Source organism: Haemorhous mexicanus, chromosome 6 (assembly GCF_027477595.1).
Source record: "Haemorhous mexicanus isolate bHaeMex1 chromosome 6, bHaeMex1.pri, whole genome shotgun sequence".
In the NCBI taxonomy this organism is placed as follows: Eukaryota; Metazoa; Chordata; class Aves; order Passeriformes; family Fringillidae; genus Haemorhous; species Haemorhous mexicanus.
Genome location: NC_082346.1, coordinates 18968075 through 18983367, shown reverse-complemented (window position 1 = coordinate 18983367; position 15293 = coordinate 18968075). Strand labels below are relative to the sequence as shown.

Sequence of the window (15293 nt, the reverse complement as noted above, 5' to 3'; positions counted from 1 at the left end):
TACACCAGAATTCTTCTGGCAGCCCTGGGTGACAGGCAGAGCGTGTTTCTGCTGCAGTTGCTGCAGTACAGGTACAGGGACATTCTCAGAGCAGGAGGATGGACTGGAAAAGCACTGGAGCGAACTAAAGGAGCTGTCTGAACAGCATCTTGGGCTGTGACTAGCAAGCAAGCGTGGCCAGTGTAGAAGTGGGAAGCTGGAACATGCCTATCTGTGCCTTTCATTTTCCATGCACCATCTCCAAGAATGGTGCCCATTTCCATGGAAGCATTGTTTCAGAGCTCTCTCAGCATCCATCTTAATGCTGCAAGGAAATTGTAAAGCCTTTGTTGTAACCTGTGAAAGAGAGATGTTGCAGAGAGTCTGACAATGTGTGCTTGCCCTGCCACGGCTTGCTCCGTGGCTCCCTTTCACTCACATGCTCTCCCTTCGAAAGCCCACTGGATGCTCCAGAGACTGACTTCTTGTGCTGTTGTCTTGGCTGAGGAGCACTGGGGCTCAGTGTAACCCTGACCCATGGCCACTATGGGTCAGGGTTACACTGACTTCTTCTGCAGTCCTGTATTTCTGTTTCTCATTCCTTCTCAGCTTTTGCAGGGCTCAATTGGAGGGTTTGCTGTGTTTGTCAGAAAAGAAGCTGCTTTCTTCTCTTCTGGTTTTCCAGCCATGTGATAAAGCCCCTACAGCTTTAGAGCCTTTAGAACAAGGAAAGGGTAACGAGTCCTCTGTTCACCTGCAGAGAGAGGAGTTGATGCAGTCATGTAAGACATGGAGAGCCAGAGAGATCAGCTGGAATGGAACCAGATTAAATGCGTTTACTCTGCACTGTTCTATTAATGCCAAGTAATTTTCACATACAGTGGGATTTTTGTTTTGTTTTGTTTTGTTTCATTTTGGCACAAGAGAATTCTTTTCAAATGAGAGTGCATTAGACAATCCAGTCTTCTGGGCTCTTAGGTAAATTATAACAAGCCTTCCCTATTCCCATATGTTTCTCTCCCTTCCCCCTGGCATTTGAAAAGCTGGCAATACAAAGATGGGAAATGCAAATGCAGAGAGGAAGTCTCTTTCCCAGTGGCAGCGATGCTGGTTCTGCCTCTCTGGTGCAAACTCTTGGCCTGACTCCTATCCCCAGGATGCTGCCTTGGCCAATTCAAAGTGGCCCAAAGATGGGTATCAGAGAAATGCTCCAGCTAGAGGAAAATTTTCACTGGGACATATAATTCTCTTGTGGGTGAATGTGCAAGTACTGCCTGATCCCACTGGCACCCTGATCTCTGAAAGCAGTGCTGCCAAAATACAAAATTTGTGCTCAGGCTTCCATGAAATTTCTAGGCTAACCATCCATACTGGGCACTTAGAGACTATCTTGAAAAAGGGATGGAAAAGGGTCAGAGAGACTCAAAAGTGCTGTATCAAAACTATTCTTTTATTTTGAGAGCCAAGCAGCCATAAATGTAACAATTCTCCTCTCTGCTTAGTGAAGTGATAATTTCTATTGTGAAGAGCTGATAAGTTTTCTTGGTTTTATTTTGATGGGTATCTGTAGGAAAAGAAAAGAAACCTATTAAGGTCTGTTGCTATTTCAGTTTTACTTTCACACATACTATCCCAGTCCCGCAAATCCCCAGATCCCAACTTAAGGCTTTCAAAGTGCTCACTGGGAGCTAGGTCAGCACCTCTGCCTAAAGACCTCCATCAGACTGATCATTCATGGAAAAACATTGCACAGCACAGTGAGGTGAAGCTTACCTCCATGTTTGGAATGTGGATGGTGGTATCCCCTTTTTCCTCTCTTTCTTGCTGTGACTCTCCAAGAAATCCATACTATGCCAACTTTAGAAACCTCATTTCCCCACTTGATTCTCCCTAAAAGCCCAGGCCTAAAGCTGTGTTGTGGATCCCAGCTGATTGGAAGACAGGATGACACAGGGAGAAGGAGAGAAGGGGAAAAGGAGAAGGGAGGGTGAAGGAGACAAGAAGGGAGAAGGAGACTCCACGATTTAATATTGTCCCAATTTTCAAACGTGTTGTCCCTTCCCTTTCACTGCCTCTTAGTGGTCGGGAAGTGGGGCTTGTTCAAGATTCACATACATTGTGCTCCAGCTGGGGCCTGTGGCAGATCTGCCAAGGCTGGAAGCTTTCAGCCATGGAAAGGGAACATTTTTGCATTTCCTTTAGCTGCACCATGTTCCTGAAATAAGATATTTTGTTGTGAGTGTACATCTAGGCTTGTGGACATCCTGTGCTTAGATTGTGCTCCGTCTTGGTTGTTCCTGCTCTCTAAATGAGCCACACAATTTGAGGATAAGCAAAGGATTCAATTTTTAGGCACAAAAGTCACATGTCAGCAGTATGTCTGCTCTAGGCTGTATATATGAATCATACCATATCATGCAGTGCACAAGCAGTGGAGCAGGCACTGGCAGCAGCACCCTCAACTTCTATACCGTGTATGTGTTCAGCAGTCAGCCAGGAGCAGCTGCCAAGACTGAAAGACAACTATAGCTGCTGAAAAACTCTGCACAGCAGGACACACACTCAGCTTGAGCTGTGGGAAGGTTTCTTGTTTCATAGCATCAAACAAGCAGCACTCACTTTACAGGGGCTGTTACCTGCCCCTGAGCACTGGTCCTCAGAGAGGGGAACTGCAGAGCACCTCCCCAGCTGGATAAGGTCTTACATTAATTAAAGCAGTTGTAAGGTGAGGACCATCCTGAATGTCTGCTGGAGGAAGGATGAAATCACACACTACTGTCTCATTAGCATCCAGCTTTCCTCACTTGCCTTGGAACCCTGGGCTCTTCACTCCATTTCACTGCTGGAGTAGTTAAACCTTGGCAGGTGTTGATGATCTTGCCTTTGTCTGGTGCTGTCCTTGATGATGACATTCAGGGGTTCTTTTCCTGGCCATTAACTGGTCATTCACTGCCTTCTGGAACCTTTCCTTGTCACTCATCTCCTGCAGTTTTCTGTCAAATAGTTATGACAGTCTTGATGGTTATTTTAGAGCTAATAAGTCTTCTGTCTCTGTTATCTCAAACCTTGAATTTCTGTGTTTTCTCATTGTTAACAAGGCCATTGTAACACACAGGGTTCATCATATTTATGCAAGATTGGAGACTAAATTTTAAAAAGAAAGAGAGAGCAAATCACAGGTCTCAGTGGGGTGAGTGACCAGTAACTGCGATGAATGTGTGCTGTTTTGTTGGGAGTCTCCTTTGGAAATAATTGTTACAGTCCCCAGGTATCCTATTACCGTGTGCTCTGGTTTTACATAGAATTTACCTGCATTATTTACAAGTTGTCTCTAACTGATCATTCCTCTTCTCTTCAGATCAGAGGATCTAATTTCCGAGACATTGACATGCTGCTCATGTTGCTCTGAGAGGGAAGAGACTGTCCACCTTTACATTTTTGTAAGGGCAGAATTACACTTGCATGCATGAGGAGTGTTAGAGGAATGTTTTAAAAAGTGAAGAGAAAATGGCACAAAGATAAGCCTGCCTTCCTTGATTGGTGTCACTTGACTATTCTGACCTGGTTCTTTTGCTGAATTCAGTTTCTGGTCAGAGGAACTGCTTTTAGTTGTAAGTTTTAGCAAGTGGGTGTTGTTTGCCTGACAGTGTTGTTGGATGCCCATTTCCCACAAGTTTGTGTTCTGCCTATCCACGGAAGCTGGCAGTCCTGCCTGTTTGGGTGCTGCTATTTAGACCTTTTATTATCAGAGTAATTTTGTCTACTCATAAGCAAAACCAAGAAAAGAGCTTTTATGTTTGGTCTGCCTGAAGTGCTTGTCTCATCTCTGTGACTTTCCAAGAGCTGCAAATAAAAAGCGAAAAAAACCCTGGCACATTCATCACAAATTTTCTGCAAGATTTTTGTCTTTGGGTATAAAATCAAGTGAATGTTATAGTTGTACAGAATCTCCTGAGTACTTAGATGCAGGCATGAGTACACAGTGCTTTTGGCTGTGAGCAGTGGAAATTAATAAATTTGTCAATATATGATTTGGAGTAGGAGTTGCCATCATGAAGGTTGTGGCTGCCTGGCTCTTGCCATGTTGACAGATAATAGGAGAATCAAGCTTTGATGGAAAGGATGGAACCCTCTCTCTCCTTCTCACTGCTGACACCCTCAGTTAAAACACTGCTGAGTTGAAGGGATTTCTCCATCAGAGCTAATTACCCAAAATTATTTCAAAGTCTTATGCCTGTGCAAACAACTCCTAATGGGAGCTTTTTGCAGTAGCATTTACATCAAGGTTTCTCTTTTATATCACTCATTTTGTTTCCTGTTCTTGACAGAATATATTGGTGGTGTTGCCTCCTACCTTAAGGAGCTGTCATATGATAGAGTATACCAGCCCTAAATCCAGGCTGAAATTCTCCTCCTTCTATTTCCCTCAGTTTCTCCCTCATGTTATGTTGGTTTCACTGGAAGTTGAAGATGTTCCTTTCCTGTCAGGACACTGCAGGCCTTGCATTCATCAGGAGAGGGCACCTGGGATGATATGGTCTAGAATACTGCAAGGATTGGATCTTGGATATGTGTGTTCTCCTGCCTGGGACAGGAAAACAAATTAAATTAATTACAGTAAAACAGGTTGGATGCTATTTTGGATAAAAAACAAGTCATGGAGTGGGAAAGCTGTTATGCATAATTTAATTTACATTTTGACCCTTTCTTTACAGCCACAGGGACTTAAAACCCGAAAACCTACTGCTGGATGAAAAGAACAACATCCGGATAGCAGACTTCGGGATGGCATCGCTGCAGGTTGGGGACAGCTTGTTAGAAACCAGTTGTGGGTGAGTGTCTCAAAGCATATTACAAAACTGAGGGACACATTCCAGACATAGAAGTTGTCTATAGAAAGGGTTTCAGTCTGAGGAAGAAGAGAGACCTGCAGTCCTGAAGAAGAAAGACTTGCAGTCCTACACACAGCACTGGTGTTTCCTAGCAAGACAATAAATTTATATGACACACATAGTGTAGAAGAAAGCTACCCCAGAAAGAGTGGGGGATTTAGTGCTTTACAGTGAAAAGCAGGTCACTGCAGGTGTCACATACAGATATAAAAATCAAGGCTTTCAGGTTAGCTTCATCTGTGTATGCTGGTGTGTTTGCATTTACTGGCCATATAATTTTTGGGAAGTGAAAGCAGTGGTTGACTGGCTTTGAAAAAAGTATTAAGGGGTAGAAAAATGTTCTTAAATGGAATTTGTATGTCCTGTGTAGGCTGTCTGCTTGCATGCAGCTGTTTGTATTCATGCTCAACACTGCTTCTGTCAGCTCCCATGCAGGAGTGACAAGGAGGAAGCAGGGTCCTTTGCACTGACAGGCCGGGCATGAATGCAGGTACAAAGAAGCCTGCCTGGAGGAATATTGCAGGGGCAGTCTAAAGACAGTTCCATGCAAATACCATTGCCTTCAGGCACCACTGGACCATGCTTCCGATTCCCAGTGCCAAGGTGACTGTGCAGGGGCTGTGGCACTGAGCTGTAGCCAGGACAGCAGCTGCATTGAGCTGCTGCAGCCTGGCACCACTACACCAGCTTTTAGCTGTATTAATTTGTTTTAACAGCAAGCACAGAAACCAGACAGTACCAGCAGATTTCCACTTCCTCCCATGCAGACTGACTTCTCTTGGCCATTGGTAGTGTGATTCTGATGACTTCAGCCCACACCCATCCTCAGCTGGTTACAGTTCATGGGTTTTTTGGTGTCTTCTCTGGACCAAGGCAGTTCAAGGTAGACATGGAGCCATCATGTTTCCCTCTAAAGCCCAGCCACTGCCTCTCAGTCCTAGCTTTTGCCTTCCAAGTCATGAATAATGGATAGCAAAAGTATTTGAAGTTCATGATATGGTAGAATGCTGGTTGGTGAGTAAACCGAGACCCACTGGTTCTCTCCTGTCTGTGTCAAGATCTGAGTTCTCAGCAGAACAGGTGAAAAGCAAGGAGCTGTGATGCCAAGGTCAGCTACAAGGCCCTGCACTTGGGTAGGGAGATACTCAGTATCATCACTGCAGGCTGAGGGATTAAAGGAGCAGTGCTGCTGAGAAGGGCTTGGGGGGTACTGGTGGATGAAAGGCTGGATGTGACCCAGCAAGGTGCACTTGCAGCCCAGAAAGCCAAATGTGTCCTGGGCTGCATCCAAAGCAGTGTGGCCAGCAGGGAGAGGGAGGGGATGTTGCTGCTCTGTTCTGCTCTGCTCTGTTCTTTGGGGGATCTATGGCATAAGAAGGATATGAACCTGTCTGAGTGGGCCCACAGGAGGCCATGAAGGTGGCTGGGGGCTGTAACATCTTCCCTGTGAGGACAGACTGATAGAGTTGGGATTATTCAGTCTGGAGAGAAAAGGCTCCAAAAGACCTTTTGGCAAATTTTCAGTACTGAAAGGGGGACTATTAAAAAGGTGAGGATAGACTTCATGGCAGGACCTGTAGTGATAGTACAAGGGATAACTGTTTTAAGCTTCCTTGTATCTAATCCACATTGACCCTTACTAAAAAGGGTCAATGTGGATTAGATACAAGGAAGAAGTTTTTTACATTGAGGGTAGTGAAACACTGAACAGGTTTCCCCAAGAGATGGTAGATTCCCCATCCCTGGAAACATTCAAGGTCTAGTTGTTTGAGACTCTAAGAAACTTGATCTAGTTGAATATATCTCTGCTCATTGCAGGGGCATTGGATTAGTTAAGTTTTAAAGATCACTTCCAATCCCAACCATTCTATGATTATGCACATAAGTTGCTTGCAGCTTCTTTCAAACTTTCCCTCTAGATCAGGAAATGCAGCTCTCCCTGCAGTTGCCACAAAGCCTGTATACTCTCTAGAGAAAATTGTTCTCCTTCCTTCCATGAGAAAAAAAAAAAAAAGAGGAAGTATAAAAACCATCCCAGCCTCAATTGCCTTGCAGGATTTTTCATACTCCTCAGGAACCTCTCAGTAGGGTTCCTGTTCTTGTTAGCACCGAGCTCTGTTATCCGTATCTGGAGTCTCAAAGGGAGACTTCCTTCCCATAAGCTGTGCTGGAATTCAAACCTGCATGCTTCAAGCAGATCCAGCCCCCACATTGTGGCCTTAAAATGCACTAATAAAGAAATCAATGGAACGGAAGAGATGTGCCTGTAATAAACAGAACACAGCAGCAACGCTATGATCTCCTGCCTCGCAGATGTGTTTTAAGTGTGTTGCCAATCACTAGACCTCCATGTGAGCTATTACACCACTTCATTAATTCTCCTGGCATGCAGCCCAGCATGGCTGATACTGGTGTCTTGTGATCTCTTTGGTTTGGGGGGTGAAGGAAGGAAGGAATATATAGCAATATGCTGCACTGTTCACAGAGAAAGGTAATCCAGTTATGACTCCCTTTCCCTTGGAGCACATGCGGTAACTATCAGAGCTTTTCAAGGCAACAGTTTTACCTACCCGTGTAGTTGGTACTTTCAGCCAGCATGAAAAGGAACAAAACAGAGTGAATCATGGCTGAGATATTGAGCTTTAATGAGATGCTCCTCCGTGCACCCATAAGTTAATTTCGAGAATGGCTTTTCCGTACTGTGAACACTGATAATGAGATGAAACTGTAACATTTCCATTGACAGTCATGCAGGGAGTCTCCAGGTATTTCTGTCAGTCAGAGTGGGAGGCTCAGATGGGGTTGAGCTGTGTGATACAGCTAACTTTGTCAGTTCAGCGAAGCAGGGAGACTGCAGTCAAAAATTCTTTGCTATCACAAGTGAACTGCTAAGTTTAGTCCAAAGTTTGGGTAGTCTTCAGGCCGCCGCAGAGTCTTGACTGGCATCATGAAGAGTAGCCTTGTGTAGCCTGAGGTGTGATGTAATTGCATATCTCAGAGTCACTTGTTTTCTGGGAGGTACTCCTTAGGCCTGCATGGTTTTCTGTAGCACTGATAGCACTGACAAGACTACCTGGAGGATGCAATAAAAGTTCTATCCAGATGTGTTTGTGTAGGAAGAGGCAAGGATGGACTTGCTGTTTCACTGACATAATTTGCCACTGACAGACTGCATGTTCAGCCTTGATTGTAATGAGTCCCCATTATAGAAATGAGTATTGTGTGAAACCTGCATATACACAGTGCAGAGGAATATGCTGTAGATCTTTTTAGTGTTTTTAGACCTTTACGGGGAAGAGGAGCTGTGTGTAAGCTCTGCAGGACTAATTCTGCTTATGGCAGAAATTGCTCTGCAAGGCAGTCTTATGGAGAGATGGTCCTTGAAATGCCAGAATAACACAGTGAGTGCATTCCTTCAGAAGCAGGGAGGGTCTGTCAGCTAACAGCAGACAAGGAAGGAAGAGAAAGGTGTGATAGGCTGCTGCTTCTACTATTTTAGATCCCTTCAGCTCTTCTTCCTCTTTACCCATCCAGGCAGTGGCATGCAGAGACACTCCCCATCTCTTTCTCAGTTATTCTTCCGGGCATGCTGCCTTGCAGTGTTTCAGAATGGGAGAGGTTGTCCAATCCATCCTGGGTTGTCACTAGGCAAGAAGACTGAGTGCCTTTTGGTTAAACCTCAGGACTGAGACCCAGGTTATCTGAGCTTGATTTCTGTCTCTGCTGAAGGCGTTCACGGTGGTCTAGGATGAGATGCATTGCCCTTCTCTGCTTCAGTTCTCCATCTTGGCAAGTCATTGGTGTATCAGCAGACCTGTGGTGAGCAGATAATTCAGAGGGCAGATATACCTCAGTGTATCAGAAAGCACCCTTTCTGATTTTAATTACAAGGTGTGATGCTGCACATATTCTTTCCCCCTTATAATAAACATGTACATATATCTAAAACTTATGCAGTCATTGTTAGGGTTGCACATTTAAGCTCTTCAATTTGGAAATGCCAAAATTAGTACTTTTTACTCCATCTCATAGAGAGCTTCCATTTCCAGCACTCGATTCCTATCTCCTTCCTGATTTGTACCACAGTCTAGCTGACTTGTCCCATTCATTTCTGCTCCATATTTGGCCCAAATCCCAGCTCGTTTTCTCTTTTTTACTAGGTTCCAGCTCTAGTTTCCATTACCTGGTTGTGTTGTGAGTCAGTTGCTACCAGTCCTTGATCTACTTCATTAGTTTTGCACTCCGTTTGTTTTTAATTTTGTCATCATGTGATAACCCCACCCAGAGCAGCTCAGAGTTTCAGATAAAAAAAATTACTCTGTGAAGTGTTGCCACTGCAGGTAGGATTTTGATCCTAATGCTCTCGAGAGTTTCTGCTGGTAAATGCAAATTGCAGTTTTTTAGTGAAATGCAATAATTCTATGATGTAATCTCTAGAGAATGCAAATAAATACTCGGGTTTTCCCTTTGCAGGGGAGGATACTGGAAATTTTTATCTTTTTTTTATGGAAAAGCATTTACTTAAAATTAGACTTAGATAGTGGAAGTGCTTCAGCCCAATCACAGCATGCATGCATACAAACACATGAAACCAGTCTGAGACAGAAAAAAAACAAGGAAAATTGTTGTTAAATTGAAAGTTACAAGGAACTTAAAATGAGGATTATAAAGGGAAATACCAGACAACCTTATTAATGGCCATTGGTACCAGCATCACCTATAATGCATCACAAGGTATGTTAAAAGAGCTTGGATTCTGCAAAATCAATCCCTGAGAATTTGAGATGTGCTTTTCTTCAGCTTGACAGTATAGCATTTACTCAGCCTGTGCACATTAGGATATGCCCATTAAGTACGAGCTTGTACAGGTTTTTTTCAACAAATCTTTGCCTCATTTGATGATTGGATGGTGTGTTTTTGTGAGTAAACAGCTATTTAATGTTTGGGTTTTCCTCATCATTTATTTTATGGATCCATTTATAACTTCTGCTCACTGCATTCAAGCCTTGCTATGAATGCTAGGTAGGATTTCATCACTGTGTCTTAGGTTTCCAAGTATTAATTATCCTGTTTTCATATTATGTTTGCCACATTGATCTGGCTATCTCCATTTTTATGAGGACACAGGATTCTACAAAATGAGACTCAAAATTGTCAACCAGTTTTGAGTGTACACTTTGATGCTCTTGGGGCCTAATACCTCAGGCTACTTGGTGCTCTCCTTTACTGGGAGAGCACAGTTCCTACCAACTGCTCCTGCTGCTCCACATGCTTATAAATTAAACTTGGATGTGTAGTACTGTGATTCTGAAAACTGGGGAACATGCAACTCATAATTACCTGTGAATTTCTCAGTTTAAGGCACCTGTTCATTTTTTTTCACAGAAGGATTCTCTGGCAGGGACAGAGTTTGATTCTCCCATGTGTTAATCAGCTGCATGCTTGTAAGCTTGTCCTTGTTGACACTAAAGTTCCCTCACATTGCTACTTCCCAACTTCAGTCACAAGTAGAAAAGAGGCATTGGCTACACATCCAACTGGCTTACCTGCAAAGCACAGTGTAACATTTTCAATCTTTTTTCTTTTTTGCCAGTTCTTAACTTTTGGGTACCTAATTTGATAATCTTTATGACCTTTTAATACAAGGGTCTGGTTAATTCTTAAAATTAAAACCTCTTAAAGGTTCCATGATTTAAAAAATTGAACTGATGATTAATGAATTGATTTGTAGATTCCCCAAAAATGTAATTGCACCCAAGGAATAAACAGCTGTAAGATGGCTGAGGGCTAGATGCTGAATTTTCTCATCCAAAGGTAAATGACTGAGTTGAAGCTTTAATGGCAATCTAGCACTCAGCCTTAACTACACCTACTACCTTAATTACAGCCTTACCTGCAGCTCCTGCCTTCACTGCAGCCTTGACTACCCACTGCTGCTGGAACCTTTCGTTAGTGTCTCCCTGCCTTTCTTTTCTCTGTGATCTGCGGCTGTCGCTTTCTCTACTCGAAATGCCAGTGTCCTTCTCCTGAATTCCCTTTATCTATTTTGCTACTCCTCTGATCTTCCCCTTCATCTCATCCCTCTGCTACCCAGCATGTGGGGAAAGCAGAGGCAGCCTTTTGCTCTAGTGGGTAACTCCTGCTTCTGAAAGCCAGCTTGGAGACAGTGATTAAGAGAGGGGAAAGAAGGACTCTAGAATCAAGCAACAGCAAAAACAGCCAGATGTGTCAGGATTTCTCTGCAGCTGTACAACATCCTATATCAAGGTAACTTCATGCCTTGAAGAATAAATATAAAAATAATAATATAAAATAATAATAAAAACAGAGGAAAGAAAACTTCTTGTTTCTCTGCAGAAAATCTGCATCTGTCTGTGTGGCCTAAAGGATGGCCCTCAAAGCAGCTTTTCTTCTTCCCCAAATAATACCATCTGAAGGCATGGGACCAAAGGACTGAGGCATGGACACTCATCTTTCCTGGGACTTGGGAGTGTAACACATTATTTGTCTCACTGTGGAGTAGAATCACACAGCTTTTCCTGTCCTTCTTGATCAACCAACCACTTCTCTGGCAAAACAGTTATTGTGTGTTCCCAGATAAACCATAAGTGCCCAATGGATTTGTGTGTGTGCAGTGCAGGTCTCTCTAACCCATGTAAAAAAACTAACTCATGGGCACATCACATCTGCACTGAATATATGGCCCTGGTTGTCTCAGATCTACTGCAGCTGCACAGTATCTTGATGTGCACAGATCAAGAACTACTTTTCTAGGTCCTCAGATGAAATTCAGAAAAGATACATCAAGGATATATACATTTCTTTCTGCATGCCTGACTTAACTATCCAGAGCTGTCCTGGGTTTCACCATTGCTCTCTTTTTTAAATTTCCTCTGGTTTAAATCCCATGTAAATGCTCTAAGGTCCTCCAAGATCCTTAAGATTATTGTGTCCTAGAGTCACAGCTGTGAATAACCATTCAGAGAGCCCTTCCTGCCCCGGGCAGAATAGCCTTGGAAAATCCCCATCACCCTGGAAATAAACACTGCCAACATTGCTGCTTTTTTGCAGCGGTACCCGAAGGCAGCAACTGTTTCTTGATCTTGCTGAGCGATATATTTATTTGTTATCAAGGGCAGACTGGGGCTTTTGCTGCACAGAGATGTAGCAGAATGATGAGGAGGTGGCCTAAGGGAAGAGACAGGGAATGTTGCTCTTGACACATCTATATTGAATAATTAGTGATAAGAGCCAAAGAAATATTCATGACTCTGTAGAAAGATAAATAGATTTTTGATTAAATTTGAGTTTTGTCTTAACAGCAGTTGAAGGTGCTGTGTGATTGGTAGCATGGAAATGAGGTTTTTATGGATTCTGGCTGACTGGAGGATCCCTTTTAAAGCTGTTAGCCAAGATAATGCTGCAGATATCTAGCTAGTGTGTGCTGGCAAGAATACAGAATGGCAGTGCCAGAAACCTGTGCTCTCTGGGCAGTTGCAATGCAGCTGTTGAATGATCGAATCAGTCCAACTTATTTAAAGGATTTATTATAACATTTTCTCCACCCAGACTCTTAGACTTCTGCAGAATTTCAGTGGTGCCTTTTAAGATCTATGGCACATTCCTCTGCAGTTCAGTAGACCTCAGGAAGAAAAACGCTTCAAGGGCATTTGCTAGTGGGACACATAAATACCTATGTACCTATCTTGCGTTCTTCACAACACTTACATTCTTCTTTTCAAGGATGTTAGCACAGGAAACTTTCAGGGTGGTTGCACTGCTCAGGACCCACAATTAAGAGTTCTGAAATCCTTGTTGGAGTCATAATATACAAATAAAAATTCAGGAACACTCTGCAAATTGAGATACTAACTCTTCCAGGGCACTTCAGTGCCATTACCATCCAAAAAGGATTTTGTTGAAGGATATTGCTGAACTGTACAGGATGCCATGCAGGATTTGAGAAGTCTGGCTAGGTCAGCCACAGGCATCACCTGTAGCAGCCATTTAATGTACTCTGTGTGTGCATGACTCACACAGAGAAGCAGCTGTACCTCGCAGAACCTAAAATACATGCGAGAGTAAGAAATTCAAACATGCTAAGTAGTGGGAGCTTGGCAGTTACCTGGAATGTGTCTGCACTCCTTTTAGCCCCCATATATTTTCCAAACCTAGTGTGATGTACAGAACTTGTTAGAACTGGCCTTTCTCTTCTGAGGTGACTAAGCTGGGCAAATATCCTTGATCTGTGCAAGTCCTGTACTCTTTTTGCTACCATGCAGTTTTTTTCCAAATTCCAGTTGCATTACTATGTTCCCTACAGTTCCCACACTGCCCTCCTTCAATGTTCTGTGTAAGCAGTCCAGCACTAGTGAGAGTTGTACTTGTCAGGCCTGGGCTGCAGTCCCAGTTATGGTGCTGCTCCTTACTGGTGCTTTGTGTGTGCCTTAGGGATGGCCTGTACACTCTGCAGCACTGTTAGATACGAGAAAAAGACGACATCACTAGTCAAGCATTCTCCCTAGAATCATTTGTGTTCTAAATGCTTGCAAAATCTTGTCTTAGTCCAGTATTGTGACTTCTTGTGGTTTAGGCTTTGGGGTTTTGGAAAGAATAGGTGTAGTGCAGGTCTTGGTTTGCTGTGAAGAGGCAAATTCACTGGAAACAATATATTTTTGAAATCTGGGAACTTGTACATAACATTAAGCAATTCAGTTTCTCACTCTGGCCTCACTTTCTCTCTTGTAATGTGAAAGCTGCAGTGGCATTGCTCTTGCTTTAGTCAGAAGAATAGACTCATGGTGAAGTTCTGGTCACCTTTTTCAAACAGCTGCAGCTTTTTAAAATGTTAAGTAACCTTGTGCATGTTTCCATGGCTGTCAGTGACAGAGCTACACAGAGAGCCTGGGTAGTCTGTCCTACCCACTAGATACAAGACTGTTCCTTCTGGTCTTCCAGTGAGCAGCTCTAGCCAGCTTTCTGAGGGAGGCTCTGGCTTTCATTAGCTGTTTTGACTGCTGAACCAAGGTTTTTAAAATGTAGTCTAAAGTAAGGCACTACTGAGCAGACAGCCTGGTTAGAATACCTGTGAGTAGCCCATCTCTTAAATGGGCCCAGGATTGGTGTTGTATTAAATATTGGATAAAGCTGCTGAATTCCACTTTTCCTGAAATTTGTGAGGGATCAACTGCATTTCTCTCTCCTCATGGAAGCTTTGCTGTCAAGGTAGCTGCACTCCCAATGCACCCTAAGTTTATTGTCATGCTCTGCCAAAAGCTGTGATACCAAATCAGGGCATTCCATGCCCATGGGATGATATTTTGCCACAAGATAAGTGTTGTGTGTATGGTAATTCAATTAATGGGCTGTCTCACTGGGCATTAATATAGCATCCTAGCACAAAGCTAACTCTCTGTGCTTCTGGTTTGCTCATTACTTTGTGAGACAGGTATTGCCCAGCCATGATTGCATTTGTCACAAGAAACACATGCACAAATGAAGACAGGCTCAGGGACTGCTGGGAGGTGTCAGTATAAACAATAGCATAATTTGCACATGGGTTTCAGACAGTTTGCATCCCTTTTACTTGTCAAGTTACTTTAATGAAGGCTATAAAATAAATAGCCATGGCTATAATCTTTAGGAATTAAAATTATTACCTGGCAAGTTGAAGTAATTAACCCTTCTCAGCCAGGAATCAAACAAGAGATATATGGGTAGAAGGATGTGAAAAGAATATATTAACTCACCAGGCAATAATGCTACTGTCCATCCTTTTTTGTTTTTTTAAAGAAAAAAAAAAGGCATGTTGCAATCTTGTATTGGCAGCTTTTGTGACCACTGGTGTAAATGGGAGTCATCTTAGCAGAAGAGATACCAGACGTGATTTAGGGATGCATCTGTCTTTTTTTCTGTAAAAGGCATTGCAGTGTGGGCCCTCCTTTTAGTTCAATACAAGGCCAAGATAAAGGGTGGGGTTAGAGAGCTGGAATTTTTTACTCACAGAATACGCCTCATCTTCCCTTCTTTCCTTGCTTTGAAGAAATTCATAGCAGGGCCATAGAGTTTTAAATTATGCTAGTTCTTGACCATTTTCTGAGCTTGTTAGAAATATGTTCTTGTTGAGGTAAGGAAAAATGTGCTGGTTTGCACTCTTGTATTCTGTATAAGCAAATCTGTCATCATTCTGCTAAACAAAATGGAAATGCACATAACCATAAATACCAGGCTATTACATGCTCATTTGACTGTATTTTGTCTTTCAGATCACCACATTATGCTTGTCCTGAAGTCATCCGGGTAAGTTGGTTAATATTAGTTTACATAAATACCTATTTTGAAGTGTCCCTCATTGCAAGTACACAGATAGAACCTTTGTACAAGGAATTTGCCCAAGGCAGAGAGAAAGAAAAGGACATAAGA

General features: G+C 42.9%; 1 protein-coding gene across 16 annotated transcripts in view; it reads left to right on the top strand.

Moving 5' to 3' along the window:
* BRSK2 (BR serine/threonine kinase 2) overlaps positions 1 to 15293 on the top strand; it is a 304866-nt gene that overhangs the window by 216688 nt on the left and 72885 nt on the right. For all 16 annotated transcript variants that reach the window (XM_059849087.1, XM_059849085.1, XM_059849086.1 and 13 more), the window contains exons 5-6: positions 4695 to 4811; positions 15137 to 15170. In XM_059849087.1, coding sequence (XP_059705070.1) covers positions 4695 to 4811; positions 15137 to 15170 — 151 coding nt within the window. The remainder of the gene's footprint in view (positions 1 to 4694; positions 4812 to 15136; positions 15171 to 15293) is intronic.